Source organism: Indicator indicator, chromosome 6, assembly GCF_027791375.1.
Source record: "Indicator indicator isolate 239-I01 chromosome 6, UM_Iind_1.1, whole genome shotgun sequence".
NCBI classification, from domain to species: domain Eukaryota; kingdom Metazoa; phylum Chordata; class Aves; order Piciformes; family Indicatoridae; genus Indicator; species Indicator indicator.
Genome location: NC_072015.1, coordinates 24,536,223 through 24,562,647, shown reverse-complemented (window position 1 = coordinate 24,562,647; position 26,425 = coordinate 24,536,223). Strand labels below are relative to the sequence as shown.

At 44.0% G+C, this 26,425-nt stretch overlaps 1 protein-coding gene across 1 annotated transcript in view; it reads left to right on the top strand.

The window, feature by feature from the left end:
- DOK6 (docking protein 6) overlaps positions 1 to 26,425 on the top strand; it is a 229,008-nt gene that overhangs the window by 138,485 nt on the left and 64,098 nt on the right. The window contains exons 4-5 of the mRNA XM_054381801.1: positions 1,410 to 1,529; positions 12,970 to 13,159. Coding sequence (XP_054237776.1) covers positions 1,410 to 1,529; positions 12,970 to 13,159 — 310 coding nt within the window. The remainder of the gene's footprint in view (positions 1 to 1,409; positions 1,530 to 12,969; positions 13,160 to 26,425) is intronic.

Below are 26,425 nucleotides of genomic sequence, written 5' to 3'. Positions count from 1 at the left end.
ATGTCAGAGATTTCTCGATGTTAAGCCTGGGAGGTGGTCAGGATAAGGCTGGGTGTGGAGAGGTGGTGGTTGTGCTGTCTTGGTGGAGGCTATGCCTTGAGGAGTTGATGTCTTGTAGACTGGCAGATAGTAGCTCTCAGATGTGCATCAGCTGCATGCAGTGGAGGACTCAGAAAGGCCTAGGAGGTTTTAAATATTTATACAAACGTTCCAACTAATGCCCAAATTGCTCTGAGACCAGAAGAAGGTAAACAGGACTGGAGAAATTAAATATTCAGAGTAACTTAGCAAGCATAGCCATTCGGTACAGCAGAGAAGGAAGTTTTGCATTTTAAGCTCTTTTTATTACTGTTTGGTTGTTTGTTTGGTTTGTTTTTTTCTTTGCATCTAGAAAAATACTCTAGAACCTTTAGAAACAGAAAGCACTTTAATACTGAGTAAATCTAAAGAGCAATAAAGAATTGATGAGAAGCTCCCCAGGAGCCAGCAGTGCCCTCATGCAGCCCAGAAGGCAGCTGTGTGCTGGGCTGCATCCAGAGGAATGTGGGCAGCAGGGCAAGAGAGGGGATTCTGCCCTTTGACTCTGCTCACCTCCAATCCTGCCTCCAGTTCTGGTGTGCCCATCATGAGAAGGATACAGAGCTGCTGGAGTGAGTCCAGAGGAAGCCATGAAGATGATCCAAGGGCTGGGGCACCTCTGCTATGAGGGTAGGCTGAGGGAGCTGGTGGTGTTCAGCCTGGAGCAGACTCCAGGGGTACCTTAGAGCTGCCTTCCAATACCTGAAGGGATCCTACAGGAAGGCTGCAGAGGGACTTTTCCTGAGGGTGTTTAGAGACAGGACAAGGGGGAATGGTTTGAAGCTGAGGGAGAACAGGGTTAGACTGGAGCTGAGGAAGTTCTTCAGTAGGAAGGTGGTGAGACTCTGGAACAGGCTGCCCAGAGAGGTTGTGGATGCCTCCTTCCTGGAGGTGTTGAAGGCCAGGTTGGTGGAGGCCTTGAGCAGCCAAGTCTAGTTGAGAGGTGTTCCTGCCCATAGCAGGGAGGTTGGAGGCAATGATCTCTGAGGTCCTTTCCAGTGTGAGCCATTCTGTGATGATGAATGTTTTAGATATTATATCTAATGTTCTTCTAAATTATATTTTTTTCTGTCAAGAACTACTAGAAATACACTGCCTTCAAAACTCACTCCTCCTTTCTCTTTTTTTAACTCCACCTTCTATCCCGAGGTCTGAAAACAGAAGATTTGCCCCTAATAATTTAAACCCTTTTAGAAGCTCATAAATCATGGATAAGAAATTCCTGTGGAGCTGTCTGCTAATAACTCACATTTCAACACAAGCTCATTTAACTCCACACTTTTTTTGAGTAAAATGTTAATACAAGGAATTTTTTCTATGTTTTCTTCCAGAACTAGAAGCAGAAGAATGGTGCAAACATCTTTGCATGGAGTGTCTAGGAACCAGGCTCAATGATATAAGTCTTGGGGAACCAGATTTGCTTGCTGCTGGAGTCCAGAGAGAGCAAAATGGTAAGTAAAGTGACTTTGCAATTGCTCCTGGATCAGTTCCTAAGTGCTGACCTGTGTTGCCTTAGCTTGTGCTTGTTGTTCTGAGGATTTTTACTGGTAACTAGAAACATAATGGATGTGATTCTGAGGCTTAATCCTGTTCTTCTTACAAATAAAGATGCTTTGGGGATCTTATCTCTCCTGTGAAGAAAGGCTAAGAGCCCTGGGGCTGTTCAGTCTGGAGAAGAGAAGGCTGAGAGGGGATCTGTTCAATGTCTCTAAATATCTGCGGGGTGGGTGTCAGGATGAAGGTGCCAGGTTCTTTGTGGTGGTGCTCAGTGACAGGACAAGGAACAAGGGGTATAAGCTGGAACCCAGGAAGTTCTACCACCACATGAGGAGAAACTGCTTTGGTGTGAGGGTGCTGGAAGCCTGGAGCAGGCTGCCCGGAAGAGGTTGTGGAGTCATCTTCTTTAGAGACTTTCCAAACCCTCCTGGATGTGTTCCTGTGTGACCTGCCCTAGGTGATCCTGCTTTGGCAGGGGGGTTGGGCAGGATCATCTCTGGAGGTTCTTTCTAGCCCCTAACATTCAGTGATTCTGTGAATCTGTGATTAAATTCCATGCCAAGTGGCACACGTAGAGTGACTTCATGTCTGCATTGCCTTCACTTTTTCCTGTCCTGGGAAATGATGACTGTGACCCTTCTCATTCGGCGACACAATGGGCTCTGTGCAGAGGAACAAACCAGCAGCTGTTGTTCCACAGCCTCTAAAATAGAGCAATGAATGTATCAACACCACTTGGGACTGCAAAACACGTATTTGCTTTAAACTCATACCTGTCTTGAATAATGAAGTCAGGGTCATCTAAGTGTTGTCAAGCATGCGTGAAAAGGGCAATGGCAGATGCTGGGAAGCACTAAGCCTCAGCTTCTAAGTCTAAAGGCTATTTGGAACAGAGCTTTGGACTAGTCATGTGCACAGGAAGGATGCTAGTGGATGAAATATGCAATAACAAAAGAAAATCTGTGACTATCCTGTCATTTAATTCCTATTAATAAAAATTGGGGCAACAGAAGAAGTGCTCATTTATTGCTCCCAAAATTAGAGCTCTCAAGGATTATTACTGTCTTGATGCTTTCATAAGATCCAATCGCTTTGAACAAAGTAATAAAGCAAACTGCCTCAATAGTCATAAAACATCACACCAACTATAATTATAAACAAAAGGACCTAATTAAATTATAGAATGAAAGGCACTGTGTATTGATTATGTTGTATTAATTCCATAGAAGTGTCTAGACATCTCCAAACCTAAGAACATCAAACATATAAAAGAAATTTTGTTCAAATCTCAGACAAGTTCTAGTGAGATTCAAAAGAATCTCAAATGTTTGTGAAGTTTTCACCTGCTAAGAAACACAGGATAGAATCTGCTTTACAAAGGAAGAGCCACAAGTGTTGGAGGGAAGTGATAATGCCCAGACATCACTCAAAATATCCTACCTACTATAAGCTGAAGAGGGCCAATTGAATCCTGAGGTGCATCAGAAAAAGTATGTTGAGCAGGTCTAGGGAGGTTCTCCTCCCCTTCTACTCTGCCCTGTTGAGACCAATCCTGCAATACTGTGCCCAGTCTGGGCTTCCTCAATTCAATACAGACAGGTATCTGATGGAGTGAGTTCAATGGAGAGCTGTGAGGATGATGAAGGGACTTGAACATCTCTGCTATGAAGAAAGACTGAGAGCCCTGGGGCTGTTTAGTCTGGAGAAGAGAAGGCTGAGGGGGGACCTTATCAATGTCTCTAAATATCGGAAATGTGGGTGTCAGGATGAAGATGCCAGGCTCTTTGTGGTGGTGCCCAGTGATAAGACAAGGAACAACAGGTACAAGCCAGAACGAAGGAGGTTCCACCTCAACATGAGGAGAAACTGCTTTGGTGTGAGGGTTACAGAGCCCCAGAACAGGCTGCCCAGAGAAGTTGTGGAGTCTTCCTCTCTGGAGACTTTCAAAACCCTACCTGTATGTGGTCCTGCGACCTGCCCTAGTTGATCCTGTTTTGGCAGGGAGTTGGAGTGGATGATCTCCAGAGGTCTTTCCTAGCCTCTACTGTTCTGTGTTTCTGTGACAGGCTATTGGTATAAAACTCACATTCTGTTGAAGAGAGAACTGTGTGAGCAATTGGAGCTCTGAATAAATCTTGTCAAAAGCTTGTGATGTGAGCAGAAAAATAGCTTGAAATTCCTCAAGTTCTTTCTGCAGTGAATTCATGCCCTGTCCAGCAGCTTTTGGACTTGGACAGTAACAATTACATTTCATCTTATTCCTGAAAGAGATCCAGTTGTGGGCGCATGACCTCCAGAAGCCATAGGTTAGTTCTGTTGGGTGGAGTAGTCTTGATTCACAGATTGCATTGGGTTGGAAGGGACCCTCAAAGGTCATCTTTTCCAGCCTCCCTGCAGTCAGCAGGGACACCTCCAACCCGATCAGGCTGCCCAGGGACACACTGAGTCTGAGAGCCTGATTGAATTGCCTGAGTATAGAATTTAATTGCAGTGCTACCACCCAGCATATATGAACATAATTAGCATTTTTATTGTTCTGAGTAAATAAATGAAAGGAAACAAAGAGGCAAAGCATGTATTTGTTGTACAAATCACATGAATAAGAATGCATGGAGGGTATTATTAGCCATAGTCTTTTGTACCAAGAGGCCGAATATGTGTAATCCAATATTTGACAAGCATGCTCTGCTATATCATTAGTTACAGTATCTCAGGCAAGTCATTCTGATACCTATCCACCTCCTTCTCTCATCCCCTTGATGCACAACTCTGCATCTTAATCAGCATGTTTGAAATTCAAACTTGTCTTCTCCAGAAGTAAAGCAAATTCTGGTTTGGGGATCTTTTAATCAGCTTGGAAGGAAGGAAGAGTTACAGAGAATCTTACTTCTGGCATTTTGTTCATTAACTTGTGCTGTCAGAACCTGAAGTTGCACTCAGGTTTCTTTAGCAGATGCCTTCAGTTAAATCAGCTGAGTGGAACCATGACTTCAGTTTCTACCAAGTTATCTTCTGCAGACTTGACAGTGGCATTCCCCACATGACAGTTTTATGGAATAGATGACTAATTCCTGAGTAGAATCATTTGATGAGCTCTGGTTAAAAAAAAAAAATAATCAGATTTTAAATCTGCACATTTTCCCTTATACTGCAGCTTTTAAAATCAAGCTAGCGAAATCTGAAAGTCAAAAGATAAGTGAAAACCTCTCAAAAGTCTACTGAGTCAGAGCAGGATCACCTAGGGCAGGCCAGAGAGGAATGCATCCGGGTGGGTTTGGAAAGTCATAGAATTATAGAATTGTCGGGGTTGGAAGGGATCTCAAGGATTATCCAGTTCCAACCCCCCTGCCACACTAGAGTCCCCAGAGAAGGGGTCTTCACAAGCTCTCTGGGCAGCCTCTCTCTTGAGCTCCAGGGCTCCAGCACCCTCACAGCAAAGATGTTACCCCTCATGTTGAGGTGGAACCTTTCAGCTTGTACCTGTTGTTCCTTGTCCTATCTCATTTGCCATCATTTTCTTACTTGCTGTTGCACATGCCTTGGGCCACAAGGATGATCAGAGGGTTGGAGCACCTCTCCTATGGAGACAGACTGCGAGTTAGGGTTGTTCAGTTTCGAGAAGAGAAGACTCTGAGGAGACCTTCTTGTGGCCTTCCAGTATCTGAAGGGGGCTACAAGAAAGCTGGGGAGGGACTTTTTAGGATGTCAGGTAGTGATAGGACTGGGGGGGAATGGAGCAAAACTAGGGTAGAAATGGGTAGATTCAGACTGGATACGAGGAAGAAGTTTTTCCTCATAAGGGTGGTGCGACACTGGAAGAGGTTGCCCAGGGAGGTGGTGGAAGCCTCATCCCTGGAGGTTTTTAAGGCCAGGCTGGATGTGGCTCTGAGCAACCTACTCTAGTGTGAGGTGTCCCTGCCTATGGCAGGGGAACTGGATGATCCCTGAGGTCCCTTCCAACCCTGACAATTCTATGATTCTATGCCTTGGGAACACAAAAGTTGCTATCTTCTACTTCTATTTTTTTATACACAAGGATTCGCATTTCAAAAACTACTCAGCAAGAAAAATATGTGGGTTTTTTCTGTGATTTGTCTCATATTTCTTTTTATTACATCTGAGCCTGTCTGTGCTCCCACTCTGACTCTTGTGGCTCTCCTGAGATCAGCTGTTGATGTCAGAAGGGGAGGCATATGATTCTTGGTGACACCAATGCAACACTGTGGTTTGCACAACAGTTTGTTCCACGGGCTGGCAGAATTGCTGTTTGGTGTGCAAATGTCATGGCCAAAAGGCCAGAGATTCATAAAGCATTTCTGTCATAGCAGGATAAAAATTGATGGTAGTGCAGCCACCTGAAAGAGGTTCTTTTAGAGTTCTGAGCTGTTCAGTAAGTGCTAGTGAGATCTATTTTATTGCAGTTGCACTGTTGTTTGACCCTCCAGCTCCAAGCAATTCTGCAGTGGTGAGAGCTAAAAAGGCCATGCTATAGATCTACACTGCTTACAGCAGAGACCTTTGGCTATCGAGGCTTGTGGGAAGAAGAGAGAAGACATCTAATCAATTCTCGTGCCAAGCACAGCAGTAACGGAAAGCTTCTCACTGGGTTTCATCTTTGTTATCACTTTCAAGAAGTATTACTGCAAGTCTTGCTGTTTAAACTCCACTGCAGAAAATGACCCTTAGGTGTTTTCCTTTTGCTTTTAAGGCTCACAACTCGTAGCTGCTTAATTTTGCAACAATACACAGGTTGCAAGAAAAGGGAGATTTGGGATGAAGCTTCTGTTACTCTCTAACCATTTTTGCACGTCTAAGTGACTGTCTGTGTTCCTCAGCCCTACAGCTGTTTAAATTTCACACCCCAGTCTATTACTGTTTATTCATAGATTCATAAAATGGTTTGGGTTGGAAGGGACCTTGAAGATCATCCCATTCCAACCTCCCTGCCATGGGCAGGGACGCCTTCCACCAGCCCAGGTTGCTCAAGGCTTCACCCAACCTGGCCTTGAAAACCTCCTGGGAGGGGACATCCACAACCTCCCTGGGGAATCGGATCCAATGTCTCACCACCCTCATTGTCAAGAATCTCTTCCTAATTTCCAGTCTAAACCCACCCTCCTCAAGCTTCAATCCATTCCCTCTCGTCCTATCACTGCAGGCCTTTGCAAACAGTCCCTCTGCAGCCTTCTTGTAGGATCCCTCCAGGTACTGGAAGGCTGCTGTTAAGTCTTCCTGGAGTCTCCTCTTTCCCAGGCTGAGCAGCCCCAGCTCCCTGAGCCTGTCCTCATAGCAGAGGTGTCCAGCACCCTGATCACATTCTTGGCCCTCGTCTGGACCTGCTCCATCAGGTCCATGTCGTTGTTGTATGGAGGGCTCTAGAGTTGGACACAGGACTTCAGGTGAGGTCTCACCACAGCAGAGTGGCAGAATCCCCTCTCTCCATCTCTGGCCACTCTGCTTTTGATGCAGCCCAGGCTGCCACTGGCCTTCTGGGCTGCAAGTGCATGTTGCTGGCTCATGTCCGGCTTCTCATCCAACAGAACTCCAAAGTCCTTTTCTGCAGGGCAGTATCAGTTTCCAGTGTGCCACTCTATTTTTATTCTTTATAAAAGGAAGTAATTAGAAAGAAGGCATCCAACTGGACACTGTACAGGCTGTGAAAAAGAAATCAAAATATCCAGTATTGGTTAGAAAAAACATTACATGAAGGCAGTGCTACTAAATTCAGTCTTTAAGAGCAGGTGCTTCCTGTTGGTGAAGACTCCATTCCTACCTGTTTGAAATACGAAATAATAACGCTAAAATAACTGAGTATTTGTAGTAAATCACATTGTACCAGGCTTTGTGTCCAATCCAGATGGAAACAATGAAGAAAATAGGGAAAAGGTAAAGATTTTTAAGATGAAGGAAAGACCTGGCCCTTCTTTTCCTGCTGTAGCTCCTTTGTTTTTAGATCTCATACCTGTGATATCAAGGTGATGCTTTTTCTGTTACAGGTCACTCATGCTTTGGTTTTGTATTTTTAAATGCATTTTGAAGATTATTTTGATTTTCAGAAGCCTTGAAAAGTTGGAAGGATAATTGATTTATTTTACTTTTACTCCCTGCCTAATATTTAAATTAATATATCTCAAAATTACTTCCTTTGTAAATTTTTTTTCTCTTTTTCATAACATTGGTTTTACCTTCTTTTTCCTATTAAAAACATTCCACAGTGCAGGAGTCTTGCTTCCTGAGCTTTAATTGCAAGAAAATCGTTAATTTCTGCTAGTAAAAATGTTTTTTTTCACAGTGCACAATGTCCTTGAATCCTCAGAAGAGGATTAGGAGTGATTTCTTTCTGCTACATATTGAGATTACAAAGTGCAGCCAAAGCAGAGAGACTTTATAATTACGTTCACAGAGCTGACTTGTTTTAGGGTATTTGCTAGGGTCTGTTGAATTCCTGTTTGTGGTTTGCTACATTAAAGCATTCTGCATATTATTATTATTATTATTGTTATTGTTATTATTATTCATCTGCTGTTATCCTTAATCCATTTTTGTACTTTGTGGTTTTTTAAACAAAATTAATCCAACATCAGTTTTGTTCAGAAAAGAAAGGTGTTTACAGTGTGATTTCCGATTCTTCTCTACTTGACACTTATCAGTAAAACAATTTCAAATTATTTATTTATGATTTAATTGAGACATTTCCATACTTTTTTAATTGAAGCAAAGCAGAATAATGATAAGCATAGGAATAAATTGTGTAAAGCAGGGAGGAATCCCTGCAATAGACCTGGCATAGGGATGAACACAAAATGCTGTGACTTCAAAACTTAAAGCTCTTTTTCCACCTAAAAATTAGCTGAAGATGGTCAGCAGCAGAAGTCACATACATGGAGAAGGAGTTTTTTTTCCTAGGTAGAATCTGAATGTTTGTTTTTAAAGCTTCTTCTTACATAGACCCCACCAACCTGAGTACTTCCCTCCATAAATAGCTTTTTCTCTCTCATTAAAGCTGAAGTGAAACAAAGCATGTGGATTGCTCACTTGACAAAGCATGTCATCTGCTCACTTTTCCAGCTAGGATGGTTTAGGCAAAGGAATCCAATGCTAAAATGGCAGAACCAGGGAGCACTGGGCCTCACTGTCAGCTGGACACTGAAAGGCTGAGAGCATTTCAGAGCTGCTGCCAAGTCTCCGTCTCAGTCAATATGTGCATTTGAACAAAGACTCTTAGCTCCTGCACCCTGGAAGACATTATTAAAGGTCATACTCTTGCCAAATCCGAATGCTGAACATGTTTCATTCACAAAGTGTGTGAGGAAGCATTGCTCTGCTTATTCATGGAGACAGGAAAGAGCAGTTGTTATAAAGCTAGGATTTATCTCTTCCCCCCCTGCTCCCCCCAACAATTGAAGATTCACCCCCCAGAATGGAAAATTACATCCAGAATAAATCACCAGACTAGCTCAGGAAGTTTGGAAGCAAAAATGAAGCTATATATTTACAAAATTAACTAAATATCAAATTGTATAAGGTGATAAGGCATGTACAAAATATATTTACATCTATTTACTGCTCAGCAATTAGAGGTACCCCACTGGGCAGCTCAGAGGGAATGCTAGCAGCGTCCTCCCTTCCCTGGTACTTCAACTGAGCCAGCAGGTCAGAAGGGAGATAAGGCACCAAGCCATGCAAGCAAAAGCTGTAGAGAGAGAAGAAGCAAAAAGGGAAGAGAACATCTGTGCAACCAAGTATAAGCTATCCACCAAGTGAAGGGGATAATATAAACTTGTCGACTATTATTATTCTGTGTCCAATTCCCTAGTTTATTTACCTTTTACTCAAAATCTGTGGAAAATTCTTCCTCTTATTTTGCAGTTAGGAACCAGGCTACAGTACCAGCTCCAAACCATAACAGCAGTTCCATTGAAGAGTGGAGCAGTAAGTGTAGCAGTAATCAGCATTGTTTTCTCATCCTGGCTGCCCTACTCCCTGAACTTTGCTCTCACCAATTTCAGAGGGCGTAGGTGGATAGTGATGCTGAGTGCTGAGGAATTGCACCTGCTCAGTCTCAGCCTTGTCTCATCCAACAGGATGGCTTCTTGTTTGGTTTCTTCCATCTCCCTGATTTCTGGGTCCCTCATTAAATTCTGTTTACTCAGTCTTATTACCCAGTGCTGTTATCTCATCCCACTCATACGCAGATGGAGTCTGACCCACAGAGAAGCTAAGTATCCTAGTAAATGTGACTCAGAAGGCTCCAGTGAGAGAATTCAGCTGGGATTCCCCAGTCTGGCCTAGGAGTGTTTGTTCTTGCCTGGATGAGTTTAAGAGTAAAACCTGAATGATTGTATTACCATTACCTAGGTACCTGTTCAAACATTTCCTGCAATGGAAACATTGGATCCTGCATTTTAATTCCCAAGATCTTTAAACAGGGCTCACATCTTCCCATGTCCTCAGTCTTCCACTACTCACAAGTATTAGTTTATGTTTCACAAAGCAAATATATCCACCCTCAGTCTTCTCCAGTGTGCATATGTTTGTACACTTGTGTTTCCTTGCCAGTTTGAGTCAGTTCCAAGGGTGCTATGTCTTGCCTTGCAGCTGATTAATTTCATCAGCCATGCTTTCTGTAATCCATGACACCTCACCTTAGACACTAACCTCCCATGCAAAGTCAGCAAATGCCTCCTGACAGTTTGAGGATACCAGATGTCCTGAATACCCTTCATGCAATAATAGCCTCAAATACTTCAGAGAAGTTGAGCGTTTCATGAGGATCCTGGTAACTTTTAACCCCAGTTAAGATATTCTGTGCCTTCAACATGGCAGTTGCATGTTTACTTCAGAAAATCCTTGTACCTTTCAGTTTTCTCTGCTGTCAGAGGCACTCTGTCAGTGAAGATAGGGAAAGGGAAGGATTTCCATTCTCATATAGTAGCTCCCTTCTCCCAGAGACATCTTGTGTGATGTCATGTAATGTAAAAGAGAACTGGCTTGATACATGCATCATCTGCATTCTTCTTTCAAAGAGAGGAGGTAACAGCAAGAACAGCAGGACAGTGCAGAACTGGAGTCTAACATGTGATAAAAGCAGGCCAGCATAGCTCCTAGGTGTATTTGCATGACCAGCACAATGACATTTAGATACTGAAAAAGGACATACATATTATATAGATAGAATTCCATTGCAAAGTATGGTCACAACAACCCCAAGCAACACTACAGGCTTGGGGCAGAGTGGCTGGAAAACAGCCTGGTGGAAAAGGATCTGGGGGTGCTGGTGAACGGCAGAACATGAGCCAGCAGTGTGCACAGGTGGCAGTGAAGGCCACCAGCATCCTGTCCTGTATCAAAACCAGCGTGGCCAGTAGGAGTAGAGAAGTGATAGTGCCCTTGTACTCAGCCCTGGTGAGGCCACAGCTTGAGTGCTGGGCTCAGTTCTGGGTGCCACAGGGTAGGAAAGACATTGAGGTGCTGAAGGGTTCCAGAGATGAACACCAAGGCTGGCGAGGGGTTTGGAGGGCGTTGTACAAGGAGCAGCTGAGGGAGCTGGGGTTGTTTAGTCTGGAGAAAAAAAGGCTGAGGGGAGATCTCATTGTTCTCTACAGCTCCCTGAAAGGAGGTTGGAGTGAGGCTGGTCTCTTCTCCCAAGGAACCAGCAATAGGATGAGAGGAAATGGGCTGAAGTTGTGCCAGGGGAGGGTTAGGTTGGAGATTAGGAAAAATTTCTTTGCTGCAAGAGTGGTGAGGTGCTGGAACAGGCTGCCCAGGGAGGTGGTGGAGTCACCCTCCCTGGAAGTGTTCAGAAAGCTGTAGCTGTGGTGCTTCAGGATCTAATTTAGTAGTCGTGGTAGTGGGGTTAGGGTTGGACTTGATGATCTTTCTCCAACCTTAGTGATTCTATGATAAGTTACCTTGCTCTTTATCACTCCAGCAGTCATTGATCCATGCTCCCATATATGAGCCCTTCCATTATATTACATTAGGCCTGAGCCCAACAGACTTCTCTGAGAATTTGGGGAAATTCTTTGGAGTGCTTTCAGCATCACCTGCTAATTTATTTGTGCTGTGTGTCACAAGACTTTTGCAAAACACTGAGAATTTCACACTTGAGACCTTAGTCATAAAACGAAACTTTTAGGGCTAACACTCCTTAGTGTGATTAATGAGAACTAGAGCTTGGGAGAAGAGGTTGAATGGCCGTGAGACTGAGTGGACCAGTTGGGGAGTCATTAATAGGAGAAAATTAAATTGACTGAAACAGAATAACATTGGGGATGACAAGTTTGCTTAAAGCTCTGCAGGGTGGAAATTCTTAACTGCTCACCCAGCAGTTTCCTGCTTCTGTTAATTCATTAGCCAAACTTTTGCTGCCTCATTCACACACACACTCAGACACACTTCTCACATTCTATATGAGCTCACTGCTCTGCAATAATTTCACCAAGTTGCCAGAAAAGTATATATAAATAAATAAAATGTTTAAAAAATGGAGACATGGATATGATGGAGTGGGGCCAGAGGAGGGCCATGAACAGGGGGCTGGAACACCAGTCTCAGGAGGACAGGATGAGGGAACTGGGCTTGATCAACCTGGAGAAGAGAAGGTTCCATGGAGACCTAATACCAGCCTTCCAGTACATGAAGGAGGCCTCTTAATAGAGAATAATTTTTATTTGAAAGAGTCATGGAGTTTAATGTGAGCTTAAAACTGGGATTGTTCAGCCTGGAGAGGAGATGTCTCCCAGGAGATCTAGTAGTGACCTGCCAGTACCTGAGGGGAGCTACAATTAGGATGGAGAGGGACTGTTTCCAGAGACCTGCAGTGATAGGACGAGGGGCAATGATTTCAAACTGGAGAAGAGCAGATTATGAGGGTGGTGGAACACTGGATCAGGTTGCCCATGGAGGTGGTTGGGGCCCCATCCCTGGAGATACTCAAGGTGAGGCTTGACAGGGCTGTGGGCAGCCTGATCTAGTGGAGGATGTCCCTGTTGATTGCGGGGGTTGGACTAGATGACTTTTGGAGGTCCCTTCCAGTCCACACCATTCTGTGATTCTGTGACTTGAGTTAAACTGCTGGGGACACTGTCAGAGGGCTGTGCAGATCATCTGTGAAAGATGTTTCAGTACGCTGCATTATTTATAATGAAAAGGAAATGAAGGAAAATGAAATGAAGATTCTCTTCTCTCTTAAGCTTTTCATGTACACTAGCAAGACTTTATGGATATCAGTGGATCCTCACCTCTGTTCAAGGCTAGAAATTTCATGTTGCTTTCTAAACCTTCAGAAAATCAAGATTTAATTGTATTGTTTTTTGTTTCCCAGTGTAATTGCTTGCTTTAACTGGCAATGATTTGTTGGTTTTTGTTTTTTTTTTTTTTTTCATTTTCCAGAACGATTCAATGTATATCTTATGCCTACACCAAATTTAGACATCTATGGAGAATGTACAATGCAGATCACACATGAAAACATCTATCTCTGGGACATCCACAACGCCAAGGTCAAGCTGGTCATGTGGCCTCTGAGCTCTTTGAGGAGATATGGCCGTGACTCGACGTGGTTCACCTTTGAGTCTGGAAGGTAAGAGCCAAGCAAAAGCAGCAAGAAGAGGATCATAGAATCATAGAATTGTTAGTTAGAAGGAATGTTCCAAGCCCCCTGCCATGGGCAGGGACACCTCACACTACAGCAGGTTGCTCACAGCCACATCCAGCCTGGCTGCAAAAACCTCCAGGGATGAGGCTTCCACCACCTCCCTGGGCAACCTGTGCCAGTGTCTCACCACCCTCATGGGGAAGAACTTCTTCCTAACATCCAATCTGAATCTACCCACTTCTAGTTTTGCTCCAATCCCACCAGTCCTATCACTGCCTAACATCCTAAAACGTCCCTCTCCAGCTTTTTTGTAGCCCCTTTCAGATACTGGAAGGCCACAATAAGGTCCGCTCGGAGCCTTCTCCTCTCCAGACTGGAGAACCCCAACTTGGGAAGCAGTCTGAGGCAGATTAACTTCTCATGGTAAAGAAAGATGCAATCCAACAACTTCCAGTTGTTGAATATTACTTTGCAATCTATTCAACCCAGGATTTGAAGTAAATTTTAATGTATATCTTATCTTTAAAATTAGCTTAAACTCCCTCTGACATCTATTTAACTCTGCTTGAATCGTCACTCTTAAGGTTTCTGAGTCTCACCATGCTTAAACAGTGCTAGGGTATAATTTGGGTGCTTTTGATCTAGGAGAAATGAATTCTGGATCATGAAAAAGGCTCATCACATCATGTGAACAGAACAACTTCTGTTACAGCAGATATTACTCTTTTTTGGATGTTCCTGATGACTGATTGCCGCCCTAGAGTATAATTGCAAGCAGGAGTGCAGAGAACATTGTGAACCCATAAAAAGGGCAGCTCTTTTTTTCTGCCTGCAGTTTTAATCCTCATTGCCATTTCCATCCTCCAGATCAGTTATAAATGGAGCTCTGTTTTGGCTCCATTTTAGCTTTTTTGACTACATTTCATATTGTGTAGTTAGATATGCTGCTTTTCCTTTGTTTCTACACAGAAATCATTCTTCATTCAGCTCTGTCTTTACCATGAGGGTGGTGGAACACTGGAACAGGTTGCCCAGGGAGGTAGTTGAGGCCCCATCCCTGCAGATATTCAAGGTCAGGCTCTGAGCAACCTGCTCACTGCAGAGGGGTTGGACAAGATGACCTTTGGAGACCCTTTCCAACCTACACCATTGTATAATTCTATGATGTTCCACCTTGTATTTTATGGTTCTAGACTTCTCTAAGTTTGTCACACTCCCTTCTGCAGAACCCAAATGTTCTGAAGCAGTCTCTGAAATCAGAGGTGCCTCTGCACTCTTGGGTTAGCCACGCTGCCTTGTCAAAAATATTTAGATGTATTTTGATGGCTGCTTTTCAGTATCATCAACAAATATTCACAAAAGTGTGGTTAATGTTCACAAGCAAAACTTATGGTTCACATTGTGGTCATGATCGAAATTCTTCTGCGGTTTCATGCAACCCGGAAGACAAACCACGTCCTGAGCTTCAAAAGGAGTGAGGCCAGCAGGGCAAGAGAGGGGATTCTGCCACTTGACTCTGCTCTGCTGAGCCCCCAGCTTGAATTACTGGGTCCAGTTCTGGTGTCCATGTCATAAGAAGGACACAGAGCTGTTGAAATGAGCCCAGAGGAGGCCACAAAGATGATCTAAGGGATGGAATATCTCTGCTGTGAGGATAGGCTGAGGGAGCTGGGGCTGTTCAGCCTGAAGAAGACTCCATGTACCTGAAGGGATCCTACAGGAAGGCTGCAGAGGGACTTTTCCTGAGGGTGTCTAAAGACAGGACAAGGGGGAATGGTTTGAAGATGAGGCAGTGCAGGGTTAGACTGGAGCTGAAGAAGCTCTTCAGTACAAGGCTGGTGTGGCAGTTCAGGCTGGGTGCCTCCTGTTGCTGCCACATAAGCTACACCTCCGGTGTCCCGAGCGTCCAACCCAATCAGGTGGACACAGGAATCGGCGTGTGTCTGCCCATAAATCCTGCCCCTACCAATCCATCTGCAAGTCATTCTCTGCCTCTCTCTTCCCTCTCTGCTCCCGTGGGAGATACTCTCTATCAGGTAATGGTGGGGGAGTATCTCAAGGCCTCTTAGGCCTGTCTAGGCCTAATGCCAGGAGGAGAAAGGAGGGGGACAGTCTCGGACCTGGCCAGCCTGAGACTAACCTAGCAGTGGGGAGGGGGGGGGAAGAAAAAGCCTTGGGGGGTTTGGGTATACCCTCAGGTGGGGAGAAGGGAAGAGTTGGGAGGTCTTTGGGTGTTGTCCGAGGGACTCTGTACGCTTTGGGATACTCTTTGCCACTATGCTTTTGTAGTTTCACCAATTGCTTTTCCGTTTAAACTTTCCATCACTCTCCAGTCCGTTAGTGTGAGTGTCATTCTTTTGTTCCTCTCGGGGCAAGAGAGCATCTGTCTGGCCCCAAACCAGCACAGATTATTGGTAAGCAGAGGATGGTTGCTGTGGAGAACTCTGCAAATTGGATTGGAGAAGCGCAGAGATGGAAAAGTTAAAATGGATATCTGGGCGTTGTTAGTTTTGGTGGTTGGGCTCAAGGTTATGTTCAGGGTTACCGTGTGGGTGTTTTATGGGTTCCGAGGAGACAGCCTGGTGCGTAGCTGTGGCGTGGAATCCCTCCTGCTATTCCAAGGTGGCAGCAGTGATTCTGTAGCCAGGGGCACTGGGAAAAAGCTTAAGAATGCGGTGCTTGCCCCTTTCCCTTTTGTTCCACGCTGCGTGAGCAGAGCAACGCGGAACGGAGCAGGGGAGGGCAGTTGTAAGCAGACCAGAGTCGGCTTGTCCCACAACGGTGGGGGCTAGCTGCAGCGGCAAGGTGAGCAGTGGCTCCTGCAATCCAAGAAGGTGAGCAGTGGCTCCTGCAATCCAAAAAGGTGAGCAGTGGCTTCAATTCGAAAGCTGCTTCTGAGACCCAGGGAGCGAGTGTGTCAGTGTGAGCCATACTCGCTCCCTGGAGTAGGCTGCCCAGGGAGGTTGTGGATGCCTCCTTTCTGGGGGTGTTCAAAGCCAGGTTGGCTGAGGCCATGAACAGCCAAATCTAGTTGAGAGGTGTCCATGCCCATGCTGGGCAGGTTGGAGTAGATGATCTCTGAGATCTGTTCCAATCTAGGCCATTCTATGATTCTTATAGATGAGATTTAGCACTGAACTCATAACTACTTATGCTGGTGTCTGAATGTCATCTTCCCTTACAATCCGTGGACCATGCAACCTGATGCAAAGTGGATTTTTTTCCATGTGTTTTATCATCATGAGTTGTCTCTGCCTTTAGCTGTCATACTTTATTGTCTTTGATCTGAATCCTCCCTTTTGCTTGCTTGGGAGAGCTTTATCTGTCTGATTTGGAAATGCACAAAGACTAGACTTAGACTGGCAGAAAAACACAGAGGTAAAAATGAGGACTAGAGAAAAGTCAATATCTTCAATAGCATTTGAAGACTATCTAGGCCACCAGTGATGCTCATTTTATAGTCTGTTGTTGATTTGTTTGGTGGTTTACTTTTTAATCAGCCTCTTTCCCATCTTTATGAACACGATTTTCTTTGTCCTTTGATCTGTTAGTACCTTAATACAGTAAATTCCTGATGCATGCTGTCCCGTCAGAAGTGAAGCACTCACCCGTGTTTTATGAGGCTGCTCCTCAGTGAAAGTGTTGTTGCTTTAATTCTTCCCTCAGGCTTAAATATTAAATGTAGACAATTGCTTTAAAGGAAATAATTTGAAATACGTTCTTAGTTTTTATTGTTTTTTAGCAGCTCTGCCATATATGAAGTTTGCATGAATGTTAAGAGCTCCGTTATATATATTCATTATCCACCCTCAGTTTTGACATTATTTTGTTTGAGAAAATAAATCCCTCCCTATAAAATCAATGCACAAATTAATGAAGAGATCCAATGATAAGTAAATGGATCAAAATTAAGCTTATCTTTTAATAAATATATTGCTTTGTATTGAAATGGAATATGGATTCAGATGTATAAGTCTAAACAGTTCTCTTGTCTAATGAAATGCAATAGCTACGCAATTTGGATGATGCCTAAAATATGGGAGGAATGAACACAGATTATTTCAAACTGTCAGCTTTTTCTGGTTAGCTTTGCAGCGAATTGGTGTTTGTATGTATTCTGCACTGCCTATGAAGTTAGACCCATCCTTGTTTTTCATTATTTAGTGAGTCTACAACAGTAAATATTGCACAGCAATTTACTTAATGTCTTAGGTTCATAGAATGGTTTGGGTTGGAAGGGACCTTAAAGATCATCTCCTCTGCCATTGGCAGAGACATGTTCCACTAGCGCAGGTTGCTCAAGGCCTCATCCAACCTGGCCTTGAACTCCTCCATGGAGTAGGCTTCCATGAACTCCTTTGGCAGCCTGTTCCAGTGTCTCATTACCCTCACTGTAAATTCGTGTCCTTTCCTCTTCAAACTCTGTTGAGACTTGGGGGAAGCTCAGTTTTGTGTGGCTTAGTTTGATGCTGGATGGAGAGATTCTCATTATTGAAGTACTTGATTAGGGCTAATCCCATGCAATCTATTCCATCGATCAGAAAACAGCAATTCCCAACTGTGCCAGGCACTGCAGGAACTTTGTCCTGATTAAAACTGTGCATCTGACACAGTGAATGGATCCCACAGGAATTCAGAGCACCTGAGGAACCTAGCAGTTCTTTTTCCAAGAGTTAGGCTTTCCACCTGACCAGCTTCAGATTGGCTTGGGGAGTTTTAATGTTGAATCACTGATGAGTCAACAGGATTCCCTTAATTTATGAACATGTGTAATGCATTCAGACACCTTCTGATGATTTGGAGTATTGGCTATGCTGGAGGCACTGTGCCTAAGAATGCAGATGATCTGTACAAGTGCACTTAGTTCTCTTCCAACATTTGCAACTGCTGCTCCACAGATGTGGGCATTAGTCCTTGACTGTCTCTAATTTGTGCTGGAATGTGTCCAGAGAAGGGCCACGAGCATGATCAGAGGGCTGGAGCTCCTCTCCTATGAGGACAGGCTGAGAAAGTTGGGGGTTGTTCAGTCTGGAGAAGAGAAGGCTCTGAGGAGACCTTATTGTGGCCTTCCAGTATCTGAAGGGGGCTACAAGAAAGCTGGGGAGGGACTTTTTAGGGTGTCAGGGAGTGATAGGACTAAGGGGAATGGATCCAAGCTAGAGGAGGGGAGATTTAGATTAGACATTAGGAAGTTCTTCCCCATGAAGGTGGTGAGACACTGGAACAGGTTGCCCGGGGAGGTGCTGGAAGCCTCATCCCTGGAAGTTTTTAAGGCCAGCCTAGATGTGGTTCTGAGCAACCTGATCTAGTGGAAGATGTCGCTTGCAGGGGGCTTGGAACTGGATGAAACTTGAGGTCCTTTCCAGCCCTGACAACTCTTTTATTCTATGAATTTGCGGTCACAGAAATGACAAGTGTTGTCCTTATGGAAGTGCCCACAGTACCCTCAGATACTGTAAATTTTCCCTGGATTGCATTCATTGCATGCAATCCAAGAAGCATGCCAGAAAATCAGTAAAACGTATGGATGAAATACATCCTAGCCCACATCAGATGTGAGGACTCCTGCCAGAGTTACAGAGCTCATGTTGCTGATACTACAAAGCAAACAATCCATAACCAAGGCCATAAGCAATGTTTACAGTTCACTCTCTGGAAACTGCAAGAAGCAACTGTTGAGGCTTTCCTTTTAGCAAAACAAGCTGGCTGAGGAACTTGTTTAGGAGCGTAAGAGGAGATTCTTAAGAATGGAAGGTTAACAGCACCTTCACTTGTATCAGAAATAGTATGGCCAGCAAGAGTAGGCAAATGGTTGTCTCCCTGTACTAGGCTGTGGTGAGGCCACACCTTGAATACTGGGTTCAGTTTTTGAACTCCTCACTCCAAGAGGACACTGAGGTGCTGGAGCAGGTCTAAAGAAGGGCAATGAAGGGTGAAGGGTCTAGAGCATGAGTCTTCTGAGGAGTAGCTAGGGGAAGTGGAATTGTTTAGCCTGGATAAGAGGAGGCTGAGGAGAGACCTTCTTGCTTTCTATAACTACCTGAAATGAGGTTACAGTGAGGTGAGTGTTGGTTTCTTCTCCCCAGTATGAAGCAACAAGGCTAGAGATAATATCATGAGAAAATAAATTAAGGGGATGGACTGCGGTAGCCCCAGCCAAACTTTGCCAGGTGTAGAGAGCAGATTTGTTCTGGAGTTTTGAAAAGAGAAGCCACAGATCTTGAATATTGTGTCCATCTGGAATATTATATCCAGCTCTGAGCCTTTCAGTTCCTCAGGGAACTGCCAGAAAGAGTCCAGCACTGAGCCATGAAGCGGGTCAAGGGAGTAGAATATCACCCCTGTGAAGAAAGGCTGAGGGAGCTGGGGCTCTTGAGCTTGGAGCAGAGGAGCCTGAGGGATGACCTCATTCATGTTGATAAAGATGTGCAGGGTAGTGTTGGGAGGACGGAGCCAGACTGCTCAGGAATATCCAGTGACAGAGCAAGGGGCAATGGGTGCAAGCTGGAGCAGAGGAGGTTCCACTGGAGCCCTGGAACAGGCTGCCCATAGAGGTTGTGGAGTCTCCCTTCTCAAACTCTACTGGATGTGTTCCCATGTGACCTGCCGTGGGTGATCCTGCTCTGGCAGGGGGGTTGGACTGGATGATCTCTAGAGGCCCTTCCAACCCCTAAAATTCTGTGATTCTGTAAAATCCATGACACGCTGCTTTTTCTGAATTGTATTTTCTTGTACTTTGTAGACAAGACAGTGAAACTGAAACCATCTCAACCATTTGTTGAGTTTCTTCACACTGTGCATTCAGACAAATTAATTGAACCACACCCAACTATTGCTTCTTCTTTGTTTGCCTTTGACTCTGTTTTTTTTTTCTTTATCAGTGAAAATCTAATGACACGTGGCATTCTCTATCACATCTAAGACCTGGAATCCGTTTCTTTGGCTGAGGAATGCTAAGCTCCAGCACTGTGGGGAGGTGACATAAGAATTTATCCACACTTTGTTTTTCCCTTTATGAGACCCAGGACTGACACACGCATTTTCTCACTGCTAGATACACAGATGCTGGGGTTATCTGAAGCAGAAAGTTCAGTGTTTGCTTCAGGCACTACAGCTGACTGAAATTTTTCATTTGTCTATCAGTCGTCTGTGGTGATTTTCCGTGTGAACATGAAATGTATTAGTCAATTAACCCTTAAAGCTAAGCTACAGCAAACAGACTCTTTTTTCCCACCTGTAGGGAGAGACACCTTATTTTTGTTCCTAATGAGAGTGTTGTTAATGCTTAGACTTGATTTTAAAGGTCTCTTCCAACAAAATCAATTCTGTGACTTCATACACTAATCATAGAATGGCTCAGGTTGGAAGGGACCTCAGAGCTCATCTACTCCAACCTCTGTGCCCTGGGCAGGGACACCTCTCAACTAGACTTAGCTGCTCAAGGCCTTAGCCAATCTGGCCTTGAAAACCCCCAGGAAAGAGGCATCCACAAGTTCCTTGAGCAATCTATTCCAGAGTCTCACCACCCTTGTACTAAAGAACTTCCTCAGCTCCAATCTAACCCTGCTGTCCCTCAGCTTCAGACGATTCCCTCTTGTCCTGTTGCTACACACCCTTATGAAAAGTCTGCCTCCAACCTTCCCTTCAGGTATTGGAAGGCAGCTCTAAGGTCTCCCTGGAGTCTTCTCTAGGCTGAACAAGCCCAGCTCCCTCAGTCTGTCCGCATAGGAGGATTTTAAAGGTCTCTGCCAACAAAATCAATTCTGTGATTGCATGACTTCATACACTAATGTACAGATACAGCCAGGCCTATACCTCCCTGAAGGGAAGCTTTCAATTCCTGATTGCTGGTGGATTATCTAAATTATGGATGAAGTTTCTAATAGGTTTATGGTAGAATTATAAATCATGTATTATAAATCATTCTAAATATCATTCTAAATCATAAGCTTGTTGAATTTAGAAGTCACTTTTTGGCTGAGCAGCAATATGAGCACTCATGTGCAGCTGCAATAAATACTCCCCATCATCAGAGGACATAGAGCTGCTGGAGCGAGGCCAGAGGGCCACAAAGATGATGCAAGGTCTGGAGCTCCTCTGCTGTGAGGATAGGTTGAGGGAGCTGGGGATGTTCAGCCTGGGGAAGATTCCAGGAGGATCTCAGAGCTGCCTTCCAATACCTGAAAGCATCCTCCAGGAAAGCTGCAGAGGGACTTTTCCTGAGGGTGTCTAGAGACAGGACAAGGAAAAATGGTTTGAAGATGAGGGAGAGTAGGGTTAGACTGGATCTTAGGAAGAAGTTCTTCAGTATAAGGGGTGGTGAGACTCTGGAACAGGCTGCCCAGAGAAGTTGTGGATGCCTCCTCCCTACGGGTATTCAAGGCCAGGTTGGGTGAGGCCTTGAGCAGCCAAGTCTAGTTGAGAGGTATCCCTGCCCATAGTTGGGTGGTTGGAGTAGATGATCTCTAAGGTCCTAGGCCTTAGGTTCCAACCTAAGCCGTTCTATGAGTCTTACAGATGAGATTTAGCACTTTAATCATAACTAGTTATGCTGCTATCTGAATATCATCTTCCCTTACACCATGGTGGTGAGATTCTGGAATAGGCTGCCCAGGGAGGTTGTGGATGCCTCCTCCGTGGGGGTCTTGAAGGCCAGGTTGGATGAGATCTTGAGTAACCAAGTCTAGTTGCGAGGCTTCCCTGCCCATGGTGGAGAAATTGGAGTGGCTGATCTCTAAGGTCTCTTCCAACCTGAACCATTTTATGATTTATCATTTCACATAAAGATTAGCTCAGAGCTCTTAGTATCCCAAACTTAAAGTTAGATTTGGTAGGATCTTTTGTTTATTTTGCACCTGTGTGGTATTTTCAAAAGCCTAATTACTGATGGGAATTTCCTGTCACTTTGTTTTATCTCTTTTCTTGCTGCCTCTTCCCATTTTGCTCACATTCTTTCCCCAAGCAGTATGTCCTGCTAAAATCTGAAAATAGCTTAAAAAAAGAAATTTCTTCTATGTATCTTTTTTTTCTTTTTTTTTTTTTTTTCAGTAATCACATAGCTCAATTTTAGGAAAAGTAGCATTTTTTTACCACTGAAAAGGTTTAATTAGTTCCTGGTATTTAGCGGTGCCAAGGTTATCCTGTGATACTTTGTAATTGTGGTTCCATTCCTACTTTTTTTTTTTTTGCCATTGCAACTTCATTCCAGTTCTCAATTTGCCTCCTGCCAAATTCTTGACCTGGAGTAAGTTCTGTGTTAGTCATCTGAGTAACTTAAACCCTACTTAAAAAAGGAGTTGTGTGTTTGAAATCATCTACAAGACTCAGGTTTCGATCATGATACCTAATCTAAGTACTCTTTTACTAACAGAAACTAATATGAGGCATTGTAAGTGATTGCCAAAGTGCTCACTTCATTTTCTCACTGCCAAGGCTCTCTCTAGCCTTCTCTAGCCTTGGTAAGTCAGAAAGAGTCCCACTGAAATTGACAGAACAGTGAAGTTCTCTGTGGTGTAACTGAGTATGACAGAAAGAGGACTGGATTACATACAAGCTTCTTTAACCTAAGTTTCTTCAGTACCTTCCAAAGTGTTCTGCTTTTTGTTTTTCACTTCTTGTTTTGAAAATTCATCCATGATACAGACACCTGCAAATGATTTTCTCTGGCTGACAATACATGAGTCCTTACATTTAGCTCTGAAAGCTCCAGTTTTCATAGATTCATAGAATGGTTTGGGTTGGAAGGGATCTTGATGATCATCCATTTCTAACTCCCCTGTCATGGGCACAGACATCTGCCACTAGCCCAGGTTGCTCAAGGCCTCATCCAACCTGGCATTAAACTCCTCTGGGGAGTAGGCTTCCAAGACCTCCTTTGTCAACCTGTTCCAGTCTCCCTACCCTCACTGCAAAGAATTTCTTCCTAATCTCCTGTCTAAATCTGCCCTCCTCAAGCTTCTATCCATTCCCTCTCATCCTGTCACTACAAGCCCTTGTAAAAAGTCCCTTCCAGGCTTTCTTGTAGGTCCCCTTCAGGTACTGGCAGACTGCTCTAAGATCTCCCCTCAGCCTTCTTTTCCAGACTAAACAGCCCCAGCTCCCTCAGCCGTTTCTCATACCAGATGCCCTCCAAACCCCTCTCCAGCCTTGTTGCTCTTCTCTGGACACACTCCAGCACTTCAATGTCTTTTGTAGACTGGGCTCCCAAGATTTAATTTTGAGGCCAGCCATCATTTTGCTTTCAGCTGGCTTTGTATCCCCACTTGAGCCCAGAAGATTTGTGACTTCCTTACCATCTTCTAGCTGTCCCCTGTCTATGTGTATATGCATATGCTCTGCTGTAAGCATACATTGTGGGATTGATATTCCTGATGCTGAATGTGACTAATGAGGTTATTGCTGAGTGATGTGAGAGTAAAGATGCAGCAGATCAAATCTTCATACATTCTTAATAACATTAGGACTCACTCCTTGTTTCAACTCTGCACTTTGACCTTTGAATCCCAGAGTGAGCATTAGCAATTATTAATCTGACGTGACACTTCTGAAGGACTTGAGATGCCTCAGTAGTGTTTCCTTTTCTCTCTGAGGGTCATACATTTAACCTTCTACCTCAAAATACAGGAGGACTGAAATATCCTAGATTTGAAAAGTAAAATAATAAAAATATCCCATTGGGGGAAAAAAAAAGAAAAATCAGGAAAGCTCAGAAATTCACCTATACAAAATGTTAATCTATTTCATAATGTCCTTCATATTTTATATAGATACCCTTTGCAATAAGAGCCAGAGTGTCTGTTTGAGCAGTTAAATACTGTTTCATCTCTCCCCCAGCAAGCCTATTTGCATGAGATAATTAAAATTGCTGAAACAAGGCACCTAATTATCCATACAGGCAGTGGAAGAGTGTTAACCACTTTGCAAAGGGCAATCCAGAAGGCCACATTTTTCACAGAGAACCAACCAGCCAGGCAGCAAGAATGCTAAGCACAACCAAATCCTCCTTTACTCCAAAGCTTATGAATGTAGCATCATTGATTGAGGAGAAGGAGGTTTGATGCATTGTCTGTGCTTCTGCTGTGTTCTGTGCAGACATAGAAGGAAGTAATCAACATGCAAAGGCTGGAATTTGCACAACAAACGAGCTTTGTGCATGAATATGTAGGAAGCTATGCAAGCCCTTGCTTGCACACACACACATGGAGCACTGCAGAAGCATAAAGGGCTTTTGAACTGTTCAAGTCTTCATTTGTTGTCAGGAGCTGTGGTTCCTTTGTTTCAGCTGGTGCATAGGTTTATCCTAAAGGTCATTCTAGTGTCTGAATAGTTGTCTCTTGCATGTTACACATGGAAAAATGCAGTGGAAGCTTTATTTTACTCTCTGTCTTTGGACTTGGTTATACTGGAATCGTGCTGAGTATTAACAACTGGATGCAATCCTGTGCTACCTGCACAGGGTGATGCTGCTCTAGGAGAGGGGTGGGGCTAGATGATCATCAGAAGTCCCTTCCAACCCCTACTATTCTGTGATTCTGTGACAGCTTGACTGTGGTCATGAGGTCTTGGATAACAGGATGGACTTTGATGATCCTTGAGGTATTTTCCAACCTTATTGATTCTGTGATTCTGTGACTATTGTTGACTTCTTGTGAGCTGAGAAAACTGCTTTATCAGGCCAGTCTTGCAAGGTTTGCCCAATATCTGCCTATTTCTCTCTTTACTTTCAGATTGTGTTAACTCATTGTTCTCACAAACAGTAAACTCACTTATAAAATATCTATTGGAATTTTTTTGTTTAACTTCACCAGGCTACAGCTTTTCTGGAAGTTGAGGGTACTCAATAACTTCATAGAATGTCCTGGGTTGAAAGCAACGTCCAAAGGCCATCCAGTCTAACACCCTCTGCAGTCAGCAGGGACATCCTCCACTAGATCAGGTTGCTCACAGCCCTGTTGAACCTCACATTAAATATTTTGAGGGATGGGGCCTCAACTACCTCCCTGGGCAACCTGTTGAAATGTTCCAGCACCTTCATGGTGCAGAACTTGTTCCTCACATCCAATCTAAATCTCCTCTCATTTCAAACCATTGTCCCTCGTCCTGTCACTGCAGGCCTTTGGAAACAGTCCCTCTGCAGCCTTCTTGTAGACCCCTTGAGGTACCGGAAGGTTGTTTTTAGGTCTCCCTGGACTTTTCATAAGGGTGTCTAGTGACAGAACAAGGGGGAGTGGTTTTAAGGTGAGGAAGAGTAGGGATAGACTGGACCTTAGGAAGAAGCTCTTCAGTATGAGGGTGGTGAGACTCCGGAATAGGTTGCCCAGAGAGCTTGTGGATGCGTTCTTCCTGGGGGTGTTCAAGGCCAGGTTGGATGAGTTGGGATGAGCAGCCAAGTTGAGAGGTGTCCTTGGCCTCTCAAGGGGAGGTTGGAGTAGACGATCTCTCAGGTTCTTTCCAACCTAAGCCATTCTATGATTCTATGAAGTGGTTTTAGCTACTATGTCTGTCCTAATAGCACTTCCTTGCTATCCCAATAAGTTATTACTATGATTGCACAATTAATAGTGCTGCACTCTGTGGGGTGTGATTTATTTCTGCTGTGAGCAGTCATTTGTCACATGTTCTAAAACAGCTTTCGTCTTATTAGAAAGAGGGGAGGGCAAAGCAACATCTAATGGAATCCCTTGGTCTCAGCAGCTCCAAATACTGTTTGATCTCTCTGACTTTTTGGAAGAAAACTCAGTGCAGTGCCATCAGTCACTGAGATGTTTCATCTACTTGATGATCCTGTCAAGAGACACAAAGTAAAATATGACACTGTACTCACATGGTTTGCTTGAACCAGTGCAACATAGCAGATTTTCACCTTTTTTATTATTTTTTGTTTGTTTATTTTCTCTGTCTAGCTTAGAAAATACCCCTCCTTTAAAATGATACTTGAAATAATCACTTAAGCACTTTTTAAAGACAGTATTTTGGGATGAATCATAGAATGATAAAACTGTCAGGGTTGGAAGGGACTTCGAAGATCATCGAGTTCCAACACCCCTGCCATGGGCAGGGACACTTCACACTAGATCAGGTTTGTCAGAGCCACATCCAGTCTGGCCTTAAAAATTTCCAGGGATGAGGCTTCTACCACCTCCCTGTGCAGCTTGTTCCAGTGTCTTAGCACCCTTATGGTGAAGGACTTCTTCCTAACATCCAATCTGAATCTATCTACTTCTAGTTTTGCTCCATTCTCCCCAGTCCTAC